Genomic DNA, 22,811 nt, shown 5'->3' on the forward strand with positions numbered 1-22,811 from the left:
ATTTCGGCTAAGTCGTGAGATGGATCCTCGCCTCAGGCTCTGCACTGGGCATGGAACTTGCTTAAGATGCTCCCTCTCTCTCTCTCTTCCTCTACCCCTCCAACACCTAGAAAGAAAAAGAAGAAAAGAAAAGAAAGAAAAGAAAAGAAAAGAAAAGAAAAGGAAGGAAAATTAGAGAGGAAATAGGCATAAATAAAATGTATTTTCTGCAAATGGAGTGTTTTAAATGCTCTTTTCAAAATCTTTGGCAGTCAGAAAAACCCAAACTCAAGAAACATTCTTGAAACTCTTATTTTTCAAACTCTTTTATTTTTTTAGTTTCTCTGCCTCTGTTTTAAATTTTTTTCAAGAAGTTAATAAAGCTTTTAAGAAGTTAAGAAAGCTCTAAATCCTATAAGCAATACCCATCTAAATAAACAGAAATGCTATAGTTATGGATATTATTGTGACTTTGACATAGAAAAAAATGTACCTTTTCTTGGCCTAAATTATCTTGGAACTAAGACAAAAACTAGTTACTACTGATTCTTGGATAATGGTAACTGAATCTTTCTTCATCTTGTGAATTTGCTGACTCATAATATGAATGTATATGACTTTTTCAGACAAATGCTATTTAGAACAATTATAAATAATTTCATAATTTTTGTAGCAGCCAGCTATTTCTTTAATGATCTGCTACAACATACTGATAATATTTACTTCAAAGAAAATTCTTTAAAATTGAATCTCATTATTCCTTTGATCTCCATTATAAAATTAGAAATGTTTTCTCTTATTAAGAAACAATTTTTGAGTTGAAAATATTTAGTGAAAGAGTTGTAGTGCATCTGATTCATTAACATACTAAATAATTACTCTTTCCTTTCCAGTGCCCCATCACCATTTAAGATCCTTCTTCATTGTTCACCATTATCTCCCTAGTCACAGAAATTCATTGAATGCCATGCAATCCTCAGAGGATACACTGCCAGCCATCTAGCACTTAACCTCTCCTCTATAGTCTCTAACATAAGCTCGACACTAGTATTTTGCCAGTAAGACTCTACCTTATATAGTAAAATCTTCAGCCTGAAAATTCCCCAAGTTCTGAGCCTTTTTTGACAATTATTTACATACTTGATCAATTATAATATTAAATTTACTTGGAATAAAGAATGCCCTTTTGACTTATAATAACTAAAGCAAATTTGCATTATTGTTCTTCCTGTATTATTAGACTGTACTCCTATTTAAGGAATCCTTTGGGTCATGAGGTTACTCTGTGCAATTTGGTTTGTTAACCACCGTTCACTCTTTGACTTTTTTTTAAAGACCCAAATATTAACACCTAATGACATACCAGGCTTCAATTCACGCAGTGTATTCCATTGAAGTGATTTCCTTCTGCCTTCAGAAACATTGCATAAGATCTACATTTTATTTGATGGAAATTTTTTTACAGTTTATGTGGAAAAAAATCAATCTTAGGTAAACACACAATTTGATTCTTACATTAGGTTTTCAATGATTTAATTCTAAATAATTAGTTTTAATAATTTTGTTACAAAATAAATGTGCTATAATTAATAAAGCCCCCCAGATTTTTTGTGTTTATTCAGACTATTTTTTCAAGCATTCTTGGAATGTTAAGAATTCGAAGGTCTCGCTTTTTCCCTCCTGGTGTGTAGCAGTGTGGCATGGAGAGAATGGCACTGTATTAGAAGCCTCCACAGTGTGCTTTGTAGCTGGCCATGCGGCATGTCATTTAACCTCTTGCTTATTCATCAGTTGTGAAGATTGGATCGCAATAGATGATCCCTAGGAACCTTTCAATATCTATATCCCTAGAGTCAGAGAAACTTCTAGTTACTTTCAACTTCCTTTTATGGCCTTTCCACATTCTTCTTCAGAAGCTCTTTGTTTCGTTTGACATTTATTGACCATCCTATCCTCCTTGGCATCCTTCATACTTAGTTACGGTTGCTTTAGAAAAGTGTTTCAGTGTACTGTTTCTCTCCCTAATTTGCCCAGCCCCACTTTTTTTTATTAAGTTTAAAACCGGAGACAGTTTTTTCCTCTTTTCTGTTCCCCTCCACACCTAGCACTGCTGATTGAATCATCTCTCTTCACTCAATCACCACGGTTCCCACTCCTGTTTTGCCTTTGAAATCTCGTTGCTTCAGGATGACAGTACTTCACAGACAAATCAAAATGAAGACAAGTGGGAATGGAAAGTGATAATTGTAAAACCTGGTAAGAAATACTATGTCATTTTGTTTCAAGGATTGACTCACAAATTAAGATGGAGTAGAATACGGGATCTTTTGTGTCCTGCACATCATAAATTTTATTTCAGAAATATTCTTTCTCCCCCACCACCGCAAAAAAAAAAAAAGAAAGAAATATTCTTTCCCTTGCTTAATAGGTCAGTCATCCAGTTCTTTCACTCCATGGATGCTGAGTGGCTACTCTGTGCCAGACCTTACTGCCAGGGACTAGAGATAAAATAATTTACAAAAGAAAAATATTCCACTGCCACACTGCCATTAGCCTTAAGTATGCCACATCCGACGTTATTTGATTCAAAGCAGCTTTTGGAACCTAATCAAACTGTCATTTTTTCATTCAACAGATATTCATCTGATTATCTGCCATATACCAGGCAGTGATTTGGTATATATGAGAAGTGTGTTTGAAGCTATCGATTATAAAATGCCAAATGTTATTTTCCCTTTAACAATTTTTCCTTTAAATATTTAATTATCTACAGTATTTAATTTAAATATGATATAATTATCTACACATGTTATAAAGCTCAAAATATATTTCACTGATGCAAATTTAGAGAACTACAACAATACTATTTTGAATAATAATTCTGTCTTCTCCATTCCAAATCTCTTTTGATGTCCTAGGATGAAAATAATGGTTCTGTTTTATTTCATGTGACTACTGTATTCAAGTGGTTTTTTTTTTTTTTCAAGTGTTAATGATTTCCTAAACTCTCAGTTGGAGATGATTGGGAAGCCCCATGCAGGTTCACCATAAAAGAATGCTGTGGTTTCTGTGTGTGCATGAGGGATTGAGTTGCTGAGAGGTTGGAAGGCAAGGAGTAGAGACTTCGTATCATATATTTGCCCTCCCTGCTCTAGATTTTTGTATTCATCCTCACTTTAATTTTATTTCACTCTCTTCACACATAACTATCTTCACAAACTTTTTTTTCTCCATATGTCTGGATTTAGAAAAGTCCATCAGTGTTCTCAACTATGAATCTCACTGACATCTTAGCCAAATGAAATGAGCCTGATTCTGTTACTGTGTTAGTAAATCAGACACTGTAATAATTTTCCATAGATCCATTGCAAAGAAGATCCATTAATTGATAAATACAGTTAGTTACTGATGCAAAAGATTCATTTGTCTTGAAAGTTTTTCTGTAACTGGAATTTCTAAACAAGTGTAAAAAGAATATGGAATTTCAATTATAATAATTTACATATAATTTCAATACTTTTCAAAGTTCCTTCACATATTGTATCTCATTTCATTCTGATAAAAATACTGATTAAGATTAGTTTTGTTCATTATCGCTAACCTTACTAAACAGATGAAGAAACAGGCCCAGGCAGGTTAAGTGATTCTTCAGTAGATCACTTAGCAATCTAATAAAATACCAGGGTTTATAAGAAACCCACTGCTCATTGCAGCCTTTATAATATGTTATAGAAATTTTAAATGGCAAACTTGAACTCAAAATTTGGTAAAATTAAGTATTAAGTTTTTATAGATAAATAATTTTTTTAAAAATTGTAATTGACATAACAATATTATATTAGTTTCAGGTGTACAAGAGAGTGATTCAGTATTTTTATACATACAAAATGATCACTACAATAGGTCTAGTTACCATCTGTCACTATACAAAGTTATTACAATACTATTGACCATATTCCCTATACTGTACATCATATCCCCATAATGTATTATTTTATAACTGTAAGTTTCTATTTCTTAATTCCTTTCACATTTTTCACCCATCAGCCTGCCCTCCTTACCTCTGGCAACCCCAGTTTGTCTCTGTATCTATGAGTCTGTTTCTGTTTTGTTTTGTTTGTTCATTTGTTTTTTAGATTCCACATATAAATGAAATTGTATGGTATTTGTCTTTTAATGACTTACCTCCCTTACCATAGTAGCCCTCCAGATCCATCCATGTTGTCTCTGTCATTTGTATGTCTTGTTTGGAAAAGTGTTCAGGTTCTCTGCCTGTTTTTTAATCAGATCATTTCTTTTTGTTATTGTTATTATTGGGTTGTATGAGTTCTTTATATATTCTGGATATCAACTCCTTAACAAACATATCATTTGCAAGTATGCATATCTTTTTATTTTGTTGGTGGTTTTCTTCACTGTGCAAAAGTTTTTTAGTTTGATGAGTTCAAAGTATTTATCTTTGCTTTTGTCGTCCTTGGCAAAAGAAGATGCATCGGGCAGCCCGGGTGGCTCAGCGGTTTAGCGCTGCCTTCAGCCCAGGGTGTGATCCTGGAGACCCAGGATGGAGTCCCATGTCAGGCTCCCTGCATGGAGCCTGCTTCTCCCTCAGCCTGTGTCTCTGCCTCTCTCATGAATAAATAGATAAAATTAAAAATAAAAGAGAAGAAGATGCATCTAAAAAATGTTGCTTGGGCTAAAGTCAAAGCAAGTTACATGTGCTTTCTTCTAGTTTTTCATGATTTCAGGTCTTACATGTAAGTCTGTAATCCATGTTGTAATCCATGTATTTTGTACATGGAGTAAGAAAGCTTAATTCTTTTGTGTGTATCTGTCCAGTTTTCCCAACACCATTTATTGAAGAGACTGTCTTTTCCTCATTGTATTTTCTTTCTCCTTTGTTGTAGGTTAATTGACCATAAAAGTATGGGTTTATTTCTGAGCTCTCTATTCTGTCCCATTGATCTGTGTCTCTGTGCTAGTGCCATACTGCTTTGATTACTGAAGCTTTGTAGTATATCTTGAAATCTGGGATTCTAATACCTCCAGCTTTGTTCTTCTTTCTCAAGATCACTTTGGCTATTCAGTCTTTTGTGGTTCCATACAAATTTCAGAATTACTTGTTCTAGGTCTGTGAGTTAAACACATTTTTATAGCCAATTTAAATAATTTTTTTAAATGCATGCTAGGCATTTTCCTGTTTTTATCACATCTTTGAGCTCAGTTCTGCACTCAGTCTACTGTGGGTTTTGGCCCTGGCAGAAGACATACCAAATCATTATTTTGGTAATCAGTATACACAAACATTTGCCTAGATTCAGCCCTTTTTCCTCTAGTTATTGAGTCTTTGGCCATCTCTATTCTTTAGTCTATTTCCTGAGCTCCCACCTTAGTGAACCTTCCAGAACTTAATCCTAATGACTAGGATACACACAACCCTTGCTGTCCTGTCCTCACAGGTCTTGTCATGGCATCTGCATTGCAGTATAGCCTTCAAAAAGTGTTATTTAGAGAATTTAAGAAATAAAAATACTTCATTTTCACAGTCAGTTCAGTTAATAATTATAAAACAACTAGAGAGGTTTTTTTCCCAAACTCTTTATGAACGAGACATAAATGACCACATAATAAGTTGGAAGCGGATTTTTTCAAAACCAATTTGAAAGGAATGTTCTAAGTTCATATGAAATTAACTCAGTAACCTATATATTCTTTGTTTACATCATTACATGGTGATTGTAGTTTTGTTTCGTTGTTGGTATTGTTTGGTGTCCCTGCACTGATTATAGTTGTTAACAATGAAGATTCTAGAGCATTGGAAGTATTCTCATTCATACAAAATTTAATTGTTCTCTCAATAGCATGTTCATTCAATATTCAATAGTATTCAATTTCAGTAGGATTAAAAGTATTGTAGTTAGATCTGTTGACTAGAAATTCCATTAAATAAGTAACCTTACTCCTAGCATTCCCAGTTAACCATGGCTTTGCAGCATCACTGAGGAGTTAGCAAGCTGAGCTCTAAATTTTACGTGCAGATTGAATATTTCTGTTCCTATAGATCCATGGCCATAAAAGTTTCATATTGGCTCAGCCTGCACAAATTATCACATAGTTACAAATATAAAAAGATCAGTATGGCTAAGATTATCAAGAAGGAGCTTAGAGACACCAGGGTGGCTCAGTCAGTTAAGCCTCTGACTCCTGATCTCAGCTCAGGTCTTGATCTCAGGGTTGTGAGTTCAAGCCCCACAATGGGCTCCATGCTGGGTATGGAGCCTACTTAAAAAAAAAAAAAAAAAAAAGAAAGGAAGGGTATTTGGATGACTCAGTCAGTTGAGTGACCAACTGGCTCTTGACTTTGACTTCAGTCATGATGTCCTGGGCTGTGGGATCGAGCTCTGTGTTGGGCTCTGAACTCAGCATGGGGCCTGCTTGAGATTCCTTCTACCCCTATCCTTACTTGTATGCTCTCAGTCTCTCTCTCTCTCTCATAAATAAGTCTTTTTTTTTTTTAAGGAGCTTAGTAGAAGTTCCACGTTTGTTTTTTGCTATGAGAGGAATAAAACAACAATAACTTTAAAACATTCCCTCCCCCCGCTTAAGTAATAGCTGTGATTTCAGCTGTATCTTTAGGTTCTGGGTTCCTCTAGAGTTATCAGGCAATCTTAATAGGCTTAGTACAGAATTATAAAGAACACAGACTTTGGTGCCAACCAGTTGTGGGTTCAAGTCCAATTCTGTCACTATTGTGAATTGTGGGTAAATTATATAACTTTATAGGATTATTATGAAAATTTATTCAATCAGCATTCAGTTTATACTTATTAATTACTCTGTTCTGGGACAATTATCTTGGTCCAGAGGATCTTCTTCAATAAGAAAACAGATAAGATTTCTTCCCCTCACAGAAAGTATAGTCAACCAGGATTCTCTTTAAAAAAATTAAATGTAATAAGATAAACTGTTAGAAAAATTTCTGTCACATAAAAAGCACTTAGTAAATACTAATAGCATCATTATTAATTTTTCCCAACCCATAATACGGACAATTCCCCAGAAAGTATAACAAATTTAGGCAAAATTGGAAGGGAGCCTCCTTTTGCCACAAGAACTCTCACGTACAGCAATAGCCAGGGAGTTGGGCTAGTTATAATCTCTTGAAGCTGTTGTCAGTCAAATATAAAAGCATACAACTATGTATGCAAAAATTTCTTGGACAGGAAACAAAAAGCACTAAATATTATTTTTTAAAAATTAAAAATTAGACACTTCATTAAAAATTAGACATTCATCAAAACTAATATTTTCTGCTTATCAAAAGACACCATTAAGAAAATGAATATCCACAGACAGGGAAATGTCAAAGCATAATTGTATTGCTGGAGAGAATCAGAACTGCCTTGTTTCCTTTTATAAAAAGATGGGACTCCTGGGTGGCTCAGCAGTTTAGTGCCTGCCTTTGGCCCAGGGCGTGATCCTGGAGTCCCGGGATCAAGTTCCACATTGGGCTCCTTTCATGGAGCCTGCTTCTTGCTCTGCCTGTCTCTGCCTCTCTGTGTGTTTCTCATGAATAAATAAATTTTTAAAAAAAGACAATTTGCATGATATGGGGATTACATTCAGCTGTTTACTTAGTGACCTGACAACATAAGGTTTTCTTGTCTAAATCTACAATCAACTTTACATTTTTTTGCCTGAGGAAGTCTTTGGAGTCATGTTAACACCCTTATTTTATAACAGATAGGAAAAATATTAAAGATAGCTTGTGGCTTGTTCATAATCGTCTAACCAGTCTTTTCAGAACTTGACCTAGGTTTCAGGAAGTGATCTTTCCACTACTTGATGTGGACCTCTCTATTACTTTGCTTGATAATCAGTGGAAGATAGTATGTGGGCTTTATTCAGAATATTTGTTTTCTTCTGTCAGCTGGAACTGTTTTCACACTTGTTTATTTTAAAGTTGAAAACATTGCAAGATTATGGTTGGGGGTCCCTTTTGACTGAATTATGAAAATTTTTATTCACTCTAGAGAAGCAAACAATGTCCTTTAGTGTTAATTGGGTTGGGTTTTTAAAAAGATTTTATTTATTTCTTTGAGATGGAGGAGGGAAGGGGTAGAGGGAGAAGGACAAGCAGAGTCCTTGCTGAGTGTGGAGCCCAACCCCAGGCTCCATCTCACAACGCTGAGATGGTGACCTGAGCAAAAATCAAGAGTCAGATGTTCAACCCACTGAACAGCATAGGTACCCTAATTGAGTTATTTAGTTTTCTTTTTTTAAGATTTTATTTATTTATATGAGAGAGAGAGAGAAAGCACCAACAGGGGGAAGAGCAGAGGGAGAGAAACACACTCCCCACTGAGGAGGGAGCCCAACACAGGGCTTGATCCCAGGACCCCAGGATAATGACCTAAAGGGAAGACAGATACTTTGGTGGCCAACTGAGACACCCAGGGACCCCCCTAATTGAGTTTTGTAAAGGAAAATTTTACAGTAAAAATCGAAGTTATCTTCTTTCAATTTGTTGTGATTTCACAATTGTGTTGATTTATATTTATGTGATTTTTATGTCAACAAAAGCTGTAGCAGCAATAATGACCCATGATTTAGGGGTTTCAGAGCATTGCTTTCTTTTACTAAGTAAATGTCTATACTTTGCCTTTTCAATCATACCTGAATTTTTAATGTGCAGTGAGCAGCCTCACTATATGAGGTAAGAAATGGTCATCGAGGGAAAGGAAACCATCCATTCATTTATTCAACAAATACTTACTGAGTTCTTCTCAAAGGCCAGCTATTATGCTAGGGAAATTGGTTGCTTTTTCACTTTTTTTCTGTCTCATCTCAGGTGGAGATCATGATGAGTAGTAAAATTATTTATTTTAGATGTCCCTGTATGACATGCAGATTTAAGACAACATAAACACTTGATGGGCTTGAATTGGAATTAAAAAAGAAATAAATTGGATAAATAATTATCTGACTTTTGATTGTAGTTTTAATTTTGCCCATGAATATTTGGTATTACTTGTAGATAAATTCTATTCAAGGTAGTAATACTAGTTCTTCTCAGAACTAATAGAATTTTTTCACTTATTTATTTTTAGAACTGTCAGATGGTGTAATAAGGTTATTTCTGTAGGAAATTGGGAATTCTGTGGTTATTTCAATTCTGATTATAACCTCCTTAAAGTTGGTGAACACGTGGTCCCTTAGGCTTGAAGTGGCAAGGTGGCAAGGTAATCATAAATTATGCCCCAACACTGGCATTCAAATGGTTTGAAAAGTGTTATTTGACTATGCACCAAAGTAGCATAAGTAAAATCTTGTTTCCTTCCCACCTAAATGTTTAGTTCTTCTGTCTCCTTTAGAGATCAGTGGTATACTACTGCTCCACCAGTGTTCACTCATCCTTGGGGAAACAAAAAAAGAGTGAAGGCCATATTGCCATGATCACCTTTAAGCAGCATTTGAGCCAAGTGTTTCATTGACTTTTTTATGCCTTTATAAATTAGTATTTTCACAATGATAAATTGAACTTAAAAACCCTTTTCTGTCCTGGGTATTTTTTAAATGTAAGAAGTCTTATATTCTTTCTTAGAGCTGTTACATATAGTGTGGTCCATAAAAGAATATTCTTCAGCAATAAAAAAAACCTGTTTAGTTCAGTGCCCTGATATAAAATCCATGTTCTCTGTAGAATATTAGTCATGGATCCCATTCTAGAATATGTTGCTCTTTATGGGACAGTGTGAAGGCAGAAGGTGTTTCATTTTTGTGTTTTGTTTTTTAAAGATTATTTATTCATGAGAGTCACACAGAGAAGCAGAGACATAGGCAGAGGGAGAAGCAGGCTACCCCAGGGAGCCCGATGTGGGACTCGATCCCAGAACCCTGGGGTGATGCCTTGAGCCAAAGGCAGACCCTCAACCACTGACCTACCCAGGTGCTCTTAAAGGCAGAAGTTTTGAAATGAAAAGAAAAATGACACCCAACTCTAATGCTTTAGCAAGAATATTGTGTTTAGTGGCAATGCTTTTTCACATTTTATATTAAGGTATAATTTACATACAGTAAAATGCTCCAATCTTAATATATCATTCAGTCAGTTTTGGTGGATGTCAAGATAGAGAACATTTTTCTCACTCCAGAAAATTTCTGTGCATCCTCTTCCAGTCAACACCCCGCTTTTTCCCCAGTCCCAGCTTCCAAAAGCAATCACTGATCTGATTTCTATGACTATCAGTTAGTCGTCTATTGTGGAATTGCACATAAATGAACATGTATTTTTAGCATTTGGCTTCTTTCACTCAACCTAATATTTTTGAGATTATCCATGTTGATGAGTTCATAATAGTTTCTTTCTATTGCAGATAATACTTTTAAAAATACAGGCAAGAAATCATTAGATCTTCACTGAGTGTTATTATTGACATATGAGTGTTATTAAAGTCAGGGCAGTGGAACTACAGTAAGGATGAAGGAGACAAAAAATCCTCTAATATTAATATTAAATGACAGTACTCCTAACATTCTCATGACTCTCCCACCTTAATTATTGCTGTATGCATCAAGAAGTACTGTTCTAGGAAACTCTATTAACAACAAAGCTGGAACTGTATTGGTTCCTTCCCTTTGTATTTGCTCTTTGACCTCAGAAAGCAAATGTGAAAAATAATTTCAGATGAGGAGATACTTCTTATGATATGACCATAATGAATACGTGCTAGAATGAATATTTTCGTTGTTCATCGATATGGTGATGGCTTGGTAGCTTTTATGCTCTGTTAAAATTGTATAACATAGACCTTATGAGCTCAGTTTTATTTTTTTATGAGCTCAGTTTTATTATTACAAACTCACTTTGATCCATAATTTATACAAACAAGAGAGTAGATACAATAAAACCAACATCCAGATTGCATTTTTGGTTTGTTTGGTGTTTGTTTGTTTGTTTGTTTGTTTGTTTTTGAAAGTTCTCATTGAATTTATCTTAAAATTGCCATTTTAAGCAAATTCATTGGCATTTGGGAGCAGAAATAAATTTAAGTGAAAATTCCACTGCGACCTTAGGGACTCAAGTTACCAACAGATCTAAAGGGTGAATTGTTACTGCCTGCTGTTGTCTTTTTCTTTTTCTTTTTTAAGATTTTATTTATTTATTCATGAGACAGAGAGAGAGACAGAGACATAGGCAGAGGGAGAAGCAGCCTCCCTGCGGGAATCCTGATGCAGGGCTCGATCCCAGGACCCTGGGATTATGCCCTGAGCCAAAGGCAGACGCTTAACCACTGAGTCACCCAAGTGTACCGGCTGTTGTCATTTTCATGAGAAAATGACAGAAATCATTTTCAAGATTTTCTGACCGAAAAGGAGTCTGAATTTTAACATAACTACATAAAACTGAAGACTGAGCTGGCCCTCTGCTAGTCCATCCCAATACATACTATCTCCATCTTTAAGATTCTTAAATAAGAAGAACCACAAAGAGATCCCAGGACATTAACTCACACACCCAAAAGCACACACAACAAGCACTTTCCTAACTTGATGGAATGTTAGCATGTCATTTTCAGTGCTTATACAACTATTCAGCAAGGAGATAAATAACCATAAAGTACAATAGTGTTTATATCAGTCCTGTGAAAAAAGGCACTTGAATAAGTTTTGCCAGTTTTGCCAGATTACTGAGAAAATATTAATAAAGTTTCAGATTACCCCATTCTGTGAATCCCTCTCAATCACTGATTTTCTCATTTCTTTCTACGTTCTGTTAAATACACCTTCCTTCTCCCCTCTCATACTTATTTTTCTCTTCTAAATTATTTTACCACATTCATATTTCATTCTGATAATTCCAAAAAATGTTGAAATGATACTTCCCTTTAACACAAGCTGCTTTAGTGTAGAATTTGGCTTACATCTACTCATAAGTCGTAGTTCACATAAAAAAAAAAAAAAGTAGTTACATCTGAATCTTCAAGAAAATCTCATTAGTATAATTTAACCTATATGGAGGACTTGCAGTGCTATCATACCATGCCTCAAGAATCTATGTTCCAACTGTAAAGATGATTAACTACTTTTGAGCAGTATGCATGAATTCTCTCAGCAGTTCGTCGTCATTTTAGTTGTAGTAATTAATTTTAATTAACTGCCAATAATGTTTGTTGCCCTGTGGAAAAATGAGAATATGGCCCTTCTTTCCATTTGAGTATGAGTAATGATATCAATTTAATGTTAGAAGGGTAAAGAGGTCTTCAGTTGTGAAATAAAGAATTATAAACCTGATTTCCCAAGGAGTACACTCTGCTTGAAGGGTTTTGAGAAGCCCTAGCTTAGCAGAAATTAAAGCTGATAGTAAATCATCTTTCCTCCTCCCACATATTTAGGGTTCTGGCTAATAAAAATTAGATTTTTCTCAAGAAACTCTTAAGAAAGTCTCAAGTACACAGTCTAACCTTATACCTAAAGGAGCTGGAAATAGAACAGCAAATAAACCTTAAATCCAGCAGGAGAGGAGCAATAATAAAGATTAGAGCAGAAATCAATGATATAGAAATCAAAAAAAGAAAAAGCAGTAGAACCGATCAGCAAAACTAGGAGCTGGTACTTTGAAAGAATTAATAAGATCTGGGGATCCCGGGGTGGCTCAGCAATTTAGTGCCTGCCTTCAGCCCAGGACATGATCCTGGAGTCCTGGGATCGAGTCCCACATCAGGCTCCCTGCATGGAACCTGCTTCTCCCTCTGTCTGTGTCTCTGCCTCTCTCTCTCTCTCTCTCATGAATAAATAAATAAAATCTTTTTTTAAAAAAAGAATAAGATCAATAAACCCATAGCCTGGCTTATCAAAAAGAAAAGAGAAAGGACCCAAATAAAAATCAGACTTGGCTTCCTAATTTTGGAATTAGTATTTTTTGTTGTTGCTTCTCAGTCAAAATGTTCAAATTCATAGTCCTGTTTTTATAAACACATGTAGTAATTTAGAGATTCAAACTTAATATCATAGCCTTTTATTTTTATAAGAAATAATTTTACCTCCTCTCTTTGAAGTTGAAAATTGGATCATGATTGTACTTAAGACTTCTTTAGGGGATATGTTCATGTAAAGTAGCAGGAGTAGGAGAAAACTCACTCTTAATTTTGCTGATAATATGAATTATTGTCAGCAAAGTAATATCTACACTACATTAACATAATTCAAGTATGTTTATTGAGATTTAAAAGGTTTTACTTTTAATGGAGTAATGGTGGTTTTTAAAAAAAAACTTAATATTCACAGTTGTTTAGGAGTTCAAAAACATCAAACTTTTCAAGTTTCACTATCCCTTTTTTAAAAAATAAAATATCCTTTGAATACAGTGTAGATTCTCATTTTACCAGAAGAGGAACCAGTCAGCACAACATACAATTTTGGAGCTGGAAAATACTTTCAATATCATCTAGCTTAAACTTGACATTAACCTAGTTCACTAAAATCACTACCTTCTCAAGGATCTTAGCTTTCCTGCACTAATTTCCAGAAAATTAAAGGACCTCTAGTCCCCAATTCCTTTTGCTGTACATGTCTGTCTTTTCCGTCCCTTCTGATATTCTCTGTATTCATACTAATGGTTACAGCTTGAGGATTTTCTTGATTCTTTATGCCTGAATTAGCTTAAGAATAATCTATTGTGTGCAGAAACATAACTTTTTAATTTAAATGCTTGGCCAAAGGAAAGGTGAATAATGCACAGTTTTAGGAGGAGTTGTAGTAATAATTGAGTCACTGGTACTCTAGAGGACACATATCAAATGGTTTTTTGCCATCCAGACTTAAGAGTGAGTAATACAACCCTACTATGTAAGAAGAGTAATACCACTTATGTTATTAGAGAAGCAAGAGTGGGTAAGCACAGCTTTTCACTTGGAAGTTGAGGGTGAGGGGCAGTATGTTAAGATTTTTGTTTTATTTTCTCAATCCTATTTCTCATTCATTAAATCAGCAGATATTTGTTTAGAATACAGTGTGAGCTAAACATTCTGATAGGTCTGGGTATACAGCAGACAAGATCCAGTCTTTGGCCTCAAGGAGCATGTGGTGTAGATACATAGCAGAGGGCAATGCTGGATAAAACTGCCTACAGAACAGAGAAGATATATAGGATCCCTGAAAACTATTCTTATAGTTCCACCACCACACAAGCCATTTACTAACTTTGCCCACCCCATAGAATGAGAAATAACTATTACAATTAGTTGTGTGGCATTTTGGAAATGAAAAGTGCTATAAAAGAGCTAAATAATAGAAAACAAGATTAAATTACGTGGTAGGAATGGTTCTTATAGATACGTCCAGTATTTATGTCATCACTATAGGATTGCTAAAAGGAAGGAAAAGCTAACTTAGGTAAGTGCAATTGGCTAGGTTTTGCAAAGATGAGAAAATATCTGTGTGTATCGGCAAGAGAGATTATGCAATCTTATATTACTTTGAGTAATACAGGAACTAAATATAGTTGGAATATCACATCTAGTATCGAGTTTCCACATGCCTACAGCTTCTATTAAGGATCTTCTGCATTTCAGTGTTTATTTGAAGTATTTAACAGTTTTTAAGCACTGCCACTACCCAAGACTTATCCACCAACAAGCAATTATATTTTCATATTCAGAAACTATAAGAAGATTCGTTAAATTACACAGAATGAATACTTAACCTTTCTGTGACTGATCTATCAGTATATTGGGTTTAACAGAGTTGTTATCAGTGATTCATCATGCCCGATTCTTTCTGATCTTACTTATGTTTTTAAAGTTTGTTAATTCTCTCAGAGGACTAGGATACCAATTTACATCCCATTCTACATCCTCAGAAGATGAAGAATTTATCGAATTGGGCATTTCTTTCGCATGCTTTTATATGGTCACATTCTTATACCAAAGATTGAAATTTTCAAACTGTAGGGAAAAGAAGGGGTTCTTTTTTGATACTCATTCAATGTTCTTTGACTATGAACTAACCTTAATTTTATTATTTTGCATTTTTATGTTTTTGCCAGAATTTTCACTTGCATTAAATGAGGCACTGCACCACAACGTTTAGCCTGTGGCATAACAGAAAGCAGGTGGCCTGTCATTGAGAATCATGATCTTACATTCTGTTTTTTTCCTGAACAATATAATTTTTTTGGTCTCAGTTTATAATGACATATCTCTGTAGTTTAACTTCACATTCAAACAATAAAAATATTAAAAATTTAACCTCATGCATGCCACTTACTTTTTAAGAAATATATTCCTATAATTATTATCTGGTGGAGAGATCTTATTTTTTACTGTCTTGCCCTGATTTAACAAATTTAATGGTATGAAGAATTTCCATACAGTTGTTTATTATTTTATTTGTTCCATATATTAGTGCTTTGGTCTCTAATGTCCTTTTATCTTTATTGTATTATCTCTATACATTTCCACTTAGAATAAAGAGATAGAAGCATGAAAATTAATAATCCATGCCTCAGACTTTTTTGCCATGCTTAATAAGAATGAGCAATTAAGGCTAGTAACCTCAGTGCTTAATACTGTTTTCAAAACTCAGTTATTCCATATATTGTCACTTCAGTGATTAAAGAGTAAGTATAACATGTAATCAGATTAAAACAGGATAACTAAACCAGTATTTAAAAAAAAAAAAAGCTGTGGTGTTCTGTGCATTGCATGGCAGAGTAGTACTAAAATTTGCCTAAATTCTCATGATGTTTTCGGATATTATGGGAACGCTTTGGCTACCCTTCAGTTTGAATCCTCATAATGACAAAGGTTCTAACAGTTATTTTTTAAAACCACACTATAACTGTTTTTAGAAAGTTATAACTCATCTTCCTGGTTATATTTGTGATAAGTTTGTGAAACTGTACCATACTACTATGAAAAAGGTAAAACTTTATGTGTACTTAGATTTTGAAAAGTAGCATCATATACATTTAAAAAGATTTTTTGGTAACTTGTGGCACTTTGGTAAAGGAATGTGCAATTATAAAGGTTTATGCCATTTTATTATTTTTTTTAATCACCAAGAATTACTCTTACTAAGCTTTAGATTGAAAACCAAACCCAATTTTAAGACTGGCACTTTTTCCTACCACTAGTTCCTGTTTCTATAATTATATGGAACCTTTAATTTAAACCATTCTTTGCAATGAGTTTTAAGTTTCCTCCTCCATCCTAACTTCAAAGGCCCTTAATTTAAGGAACATTTTATATTAATCCAGTGATAGTTAGATAAGCATGTTAGGTATCATGGACATTTAATCTGATGCCTGGCCTTAGTAATCTTCTGATAAAAATAGCTAAACTCCTGAAAAAGAATACTTGAACATTTTAATTAGTTTTTATTGGTTATAACCAGTTTAATAAGTTGATGTCCATATAGTCATAATTTATCTTAAAATCTGGGACTGCCAACATAACTAACTACACAGCATTACTTAAAATACCCTCATATATTCCAAAGAGAAATGACAAGAAAAAATAAAATTCTGTATGATTATGGCTATTGTATACACTTCTGGTAGGTTTCCAGTATTTTACTGGGATACACCCATGGGTGGTAGAAGCAAACTGAAAACAAATATAAATGCTTTAACATTGGATGTTGGCATCAGTATAGATTATGCATAAGCTATTGCAATAAAAAATACTCGTTGTGCCTGTATTTGAAGAATTTATCTTAGATTTTCTCTGGCCTTTTTCACTTAAGGCTGTACAATCATTTAAACATAGAGACAACAGAATATATGAATGAATGAATGAATGAATGAATGAATGAATGAATGAAATGATGGCCTTGTTTGCCATGAAATAATATTCTGTTGAATTTTTTGAGAGGCATTGGCTGTTGTATATTATGACATAAACTAGATTGTTCACAAGCTGCATGTGAGTCTTATGTACAAATCACAGCATTAGGAAATTATACATCTTTCTTTTTCCTCATAAATTGAATTCAGAATTTACAATTCAAATTTATAATTTTAAGCTGCTGATTATTCCAAGTACCTAATGTGGATTAAAAGATTAAATGAAACAAGACCTATGAAAGAATGCTAATTAATAGCATAACCCTATATACTATCACACTTCTGATAATGTTAAGTTTCTTATAAAGCCTTAAAATATTTTAGTGAAAAATTAATTACCTAGAAATGAAGGCACTTTATTACCTTGAACTAGCTATTTGTCTGTATAGAAATTGTCTAAAATCCCATAAAATATTCTTTATCCTTTTATAAATTTATCCTATTTATGTGTTTTTCTAAAGCTTCTTATTATATAATAGAATAATTCAAACTATTTTAACTTAATAGAAAATTGTGTTACATGATAGAACCAATGAACAATTCAGAAATAAAACTCTAGAGTAACAAAAGTGTGTGTCATAACAGCAAAACCATTAGTCTAAGTTAGTCTATAATTATTTGAGGTTAAAGTGTAAAATTTGAAGACTTTTTCATTGAACAATTTTTAGACAGCCTTTATTTTTTAAATCTTATTTTTAATTGGTACTACCTTTTGTTGAAATGTTGTTCAAATACAAGGGCAATCCAAAGTGTTAGGCCAGCCTGTCATAACTCAGTTTTCTTTAGTTGAGTCTTTTTTACCGTAACCCTAAAACATTAAGAAGCCAGTTTTGTTTCTTCTATGTTCAAGTCAGCCCGGCCTGGTAAATTATCAAATTTAAATCAGTAATGTGGATGTGCTGCTGTGTATAGCTGTGCCCTCTTCAGAAAATCAATAGTTGATTTATACAAGAGATTTGATTCAGAAAAAAAGGCATAGGATAATTTTTTTCAAAAGTTAAATTTTTTCTGAAGTTCAACATTACATCTTTCTGACATTTATAAAACATAAACTAACTTTTATCCAAGAATATTTTTTAACAGAAGAATATTTCACAGCAAACAAACTTTGTTTTCTTTTTTATTTGGGGGCAGTTCACTTAAGAAGAAAATATTGGTCTATAATTTCACTAATCTTTAATTCTTTCTCTGTGGTGGCCATTTTTCTATCACTAGTTTTAAATGTTTTACTAAATGTAAGTGCTGCTTCACAGACGCAGCTAACATTACATAGTACTGACAGGAGTCAAGTTTATTAGCAGTTTACTCTTATCAACGAGAAACTAAAAAAAAATTCCATGTCAGTTCTTTGGTTTGTATCTTGCTATCTTTTTTAAATAAGATATATTAACCCAAAGGTGTGTTAATGTCATGGCATGAACAATCTTAAATGTAGATCTATTGAGTATTTTGTGATGCTGAGTAACAGACTTTTCTCAAATCTCTGTGATGCTAAATATTTTCCTTAGGAGGTTTTGTTTAATGTTAGATTGTTGTTCTGAAAGATGTTGGTCCTAGTGGGATTTTTTTTAAAACTGGGAAAACAAATAAGCGCATGTATTACAAGTATAGAAATGGTGAATTGTAAACTTACCGTATAATAATGATTCTATTTTCAAAAATGTTTTGCTGTTAAATATATACAACATAAAATTGCTGCCATACTGTAATTGAGTACTTTTTCTTAAATGACCCTGTTATCACTATTCCAGAATTAGAAGTTGGGCAGATACATGATTGATTCATGTGTCTGCATAGATGCTTCAAGGTATATTCTTCTCTTGGTGAGTAAAAATATATTTTCCTTGGCATCAATGCATTGAGATCTGAATATACCTGTATCTATCCATTCTTATTGCACATTTCTTATACAGTATCTTTTAACATGCCAAAATTGGTCTACACACAACTTAAAATTGAGGGTTTGTTACATGCTTTCTAACAGAAAGGTTTTCAATGATATTCATTATGGGTTTGTACTGTGAAAATAGTGAAACTCCCTTTGAAATTGCATATATGCTAAATTTAAATTAATATTTTTTCTTTAGCTCAAATTGCCCTAAATCCAGAGAGACTATCAACCCTTTTCACTGTTGTCAAATCCAGCATAAGGAACAGCCCTAGGACACTCCAAACACAGTTGAGGAATAAGGAATAAGTCTCTTATGTTACACTTCAGAATAAAGGCATTGTGTGAAAGAAATGAACCGAAGTTCATCGTGAATGCAAGGCTTCTGTACTTGACATTCCTCCACCGAAGGGAAGACAAGTGTCAACAGCATTGGCATCATTTTCAAACTGATCTTAAGTGGAGTATCTTCCACCACACTGGAGTACTTCTTGACTCTTACAGGGTTTGGGGTTTTGTTTTTTTTGTTTTGTTTTGTTTTGTTTTGTTTTAATTTTGTTTTGTTTTAATTCGCATCAAGCCTTTGCGTTTTCAAAAAACCATTTGTCAGCACTGAGGTAGAGAGACATAGATTTGAAAATACTTTCTTAAGAGATCATGTAACTATATAACTCAATTTAAAAAGAGGAGGAGGGATAGTTTCAACCCACTGCCTCTCACAAGAAACATGTTTTTAAATCTGTAACTGTTTTAGTGTTAACAGGGTACAAAGTGTTTTTTTGTCCTGTATTGTACTAAAGGTTCTCATTGATTGGTGATTGTATTGTACTGTATGAAAACAAATCATTAATTGCCTTGTATTGTTTATAATAGGCCATACCACGTACTACTTCAGTTTTTATGTTCCAAGTTTTCCAGTGATGCATGTTAACAGTTAGGTCCGAAAATTCTGTGGTGCTAATTATTCCATATCCAATGGTGCTTTTGTGGATGCTAACTGCACACATGCTGAACAAAGCTTGAAGTATCAAACTTTTCCTCCCTTCCTCTGTTTATATAAAGTAAAATGAAATAACTTGAATTTGTCTCAAAGTATCACTGACAATCTAATAAACTGGTTTATATGTGTGATTAATTTGGATTCTTAATTATTTTTCAGAAAGCAGATTAGCTCTACTGGGCCCTCTTATCAAACAAAAGTTGATTTTTACCATGTGTTTATTTTGTTAGTTCATTGGTGCCCCTAAATTTGTGGTATCTTTGGGAATTTAAATCCACTTGGCCTAGCTTCTATAATCAAATTTATGTTAAATCTACAAAAACTGGCTAGACCTACCAGACAGGGAAATGAGTATGTTGAGAAAACTAAACATGTGACATTACAGTGCCTTTGTCTATTTCAGTATTTTACTAATAACATTTTATTATCTACTTGAACCATGAGATGACATTTGCATGGAAACAAGTATGCCTTCAGAACCTTTGTTACTTGGTCAGATGACATTAAAAACACCATTCCTATATGCTGATGTTTAAAGTCAAAGTTCCCACTTCACCTGTATGAAAACATGGACAAAAAATAAAATTGGAACTTTCCAGGACAAACTGATACCATACACCAGAAAGACATACTAGATAAATCATGCATGGTCTTATTGAATTTTTAATTTTAACATTCACCGTAAGATATACAGCATTAGGACAAGTGAAGCTGCTATCCTCGTGAGGGCAGAGGTCTCTTTGTCCTAAGCTAAAGTCAATATTAAGGCAGTGTGCAAATTTGCATTCTGACCTTGGTATTTTGCCTAATCCATGGTAACCTTAAATTTAAAAAGAAAAGATCAAAATAAATCTATTAAAGTAACAATCACTGATCTCAAATAGAAGATGAGCAAACCTGTCGATCTAATCTAGTGGGCCCAGTGACTGAAATGACATTCCCATGTTGCTGTGGTTATTTATTTTATAAAAAGCGTAGGTGCAGTAACTTTGCCTCAAATGATTATTGAATCATGTCTAACTTCTAATATTAGAAAATAAAGTTTACAGAAGAGAGCCAATATGACTGGGCTTGCATCTCCGTGACTATCTTGAACAAATGCAATATTTACTAGATCACAACCTCTCCAAGGATATTTCTACTGTATATTTTTGTAACTTCCTTTACAGCATTCCATTTTATGAAAACTGGCAAATAATAAATGTGCTACAAAATAATTTCAGGTCTTCTCTAATCAAAAAGAGAGAAAGTAGGTAGGTCTATGAATGTTTTAGAGTATCTTTACTTCTGCGGTAACATTTTGCCTGTTAATGGAAAGAAAAATCAATTCTAATTTTATAAAAGGATAAAAGAATAAATTGTTTTTGGAAAAAATATCTTTTTAATCTACATGAAAAAAATTCTCATTTCTATCCCTACAGCCACCAATTTTATGTATTATTGTTCACCATAATGTTTGTCCCACCTAAAAAATTATTCTCACAAAATTTATCAGATCTTCTGTATGAAATTATTTTAAAAACTCAGCCTTAAATAAAATGAGTATGCTTTGTAATTTTGGTTCATTTATGAAAATAATGTAGTCTCTCCCTCTTTATGTTTATTATTTAAGCTTTTAAAAGTTACATAAAATTCTGTTTGTCTTTACTTTTATCAGTATTATTTTGGTAAGTTCTGTTTTCTGTTCCTAAAATAATAATTTCCCTTGAAGATCTTAAGCTTAAGCTGTCATCTGTAAATATGTGAATGAAAGCACTTTCAATAAAGATCCAGATATTCTCCACTGAGAGACATCTTTTGAAATAAATTTCATGTACCTTAAAAGCCTAACTTTATTCATCTCAGGGAACTAATTTTTCTCATCAAGAATTACTTTGAGTTTGAAAATGGCCAATACTAATAACCTTGCCCTTATTTAAAAAAAAAAAAAAAAAGCCAATCTATAACCTATATCATTTCAGACTTGTTTTCTTCATGCATTTTTTTTAAACTGTTGAGATAGGTGCATACTGAGTTCATGTTAAGACTAAAGGCACTTTTCTTACTTTTCACTTTATCCTTGAGGCAGTGAAAAGACTCCGAAAATAACTAAAAAATAAGTAATACAGGGATGCCTGGGTGGCTCAGTGGTTGAGCATCTGCCTTGGGCTAGGGTCGTGATCTGGGGCTCCTGGGATCAAGACCCACCTCGGGCTCCCTGGAGGGAGCCTGCTTCTCCCTCTGCCTATGTCTCTCCCTCTCTCTATGTCTCTCATGAATAAATAAATAAAGTCTTTTTTTTTAAAAAGTAAGTAATAAAATTCGTGAAAAAACAAATGAGCGGTATACTGTCTACAAAACTGAATAAACCATATAATGTATTGAGCACAGCATTATATGTATTGTCCCAAATTCGTCTCCTATTCTGCAAGTGGTAGCTAAAGCTTACACTTTCCATAGAGCGTAATGTTTCCCATCACAAAAGACTTAACAAAAAGCTAGCTGATGAAAATAAAAAAGGATCCTGATCGGCCCTCAGTTTGGGGTATGTAGAAATGCAGTTTTGTTAGTTCATGGTGAGTAAACTTGCAAAAGATTCCTTTTAAACAAGGTCATAAAAAAAACACCTTCATGATCAGATACCCGGTAAAGAAAATTAATTTACAACAAAAAATAAAGTGTTATTCCACTGAACAGGACTGAAAGGAAACTGCAAAAGAAGTAGACTTCAAATTTTGCTTCATGTAACTCTTTAAATTATTTAATGATAAACATGTATTCTATCATTTTAAAAATGATTTTTTTAGAAGGAAATAGATACTAAATAAATTAGAATATGTACATCAACTGGTTGCATATTCTCTTTCTGGTAGGAAAGCCTCTTTATAAAATCTAATTAATGTCAGGACATTGCTTGACAAGTATAAAATCAGGTAAAAGGAAATGAGTCATGTTAATGAACAGCATCACGTTAGGATGGGCTCCATAAAGAAATAGAATCGCATTAGCTCATCAGAATAGTCATCTCAAGATAGAGATGGAGATCATGAACACATCCTTATGTTTTATATTTTTTTATTTCATCTGTCAGTGTGATAATGTTATTGCTTATCAATATAATT

At 33.6% G+C, this 22,811-nt stretch overlaps 1 protein-coding gene across 3 annotated transcripts in view; it reads left to right on the forward strand.

Moving 5' to 3' along the window:
- Positions 1 to 21,265, forward strand: part of PURG (purine rich element binding protein G) — a 38,567-nt gene extending 17,302 nt beyond the window's left edge. For 2 of the 3 annotated variants that reach the window (XM_038560161.1, XM_038560163.1), the window contains one exon: positions 18,910 to 21,265. In XM_038560161.1, coding sequence (XP_038416089.1) covers positions 18,910 to 19,019 — 110 coding nt within the window. In that variant the 3' untranslated portion in view covers positions 19,020 to 21,265. Of the gene's footprint in view, positions 1 to 2,084; positions 2,236 to 18,909 lie in introns of all 3 variants that reach the window. The other variant, XR_005371524.1, reaches the window with a different exon arrangement.
- Positions 21,266 to 22,811: the final 1,546 nt, after the last annotated feature.

The sequence above is a fragment of the Canis lupus genome, chromosome 16, assembly GCF_011100685.1.
Source record: "Canis lupus familiaris isolate Mischka breed German Shepherd chromosome 16, alternate assembly UU_Cfam_GSD_1.0, whole genome shotgun sequence".
Lineage (NCBI taxonomy): Eukaryota > Metazoa > Chordata > Mammalia > Carnivora > Canidae > Canis > Canis lupus.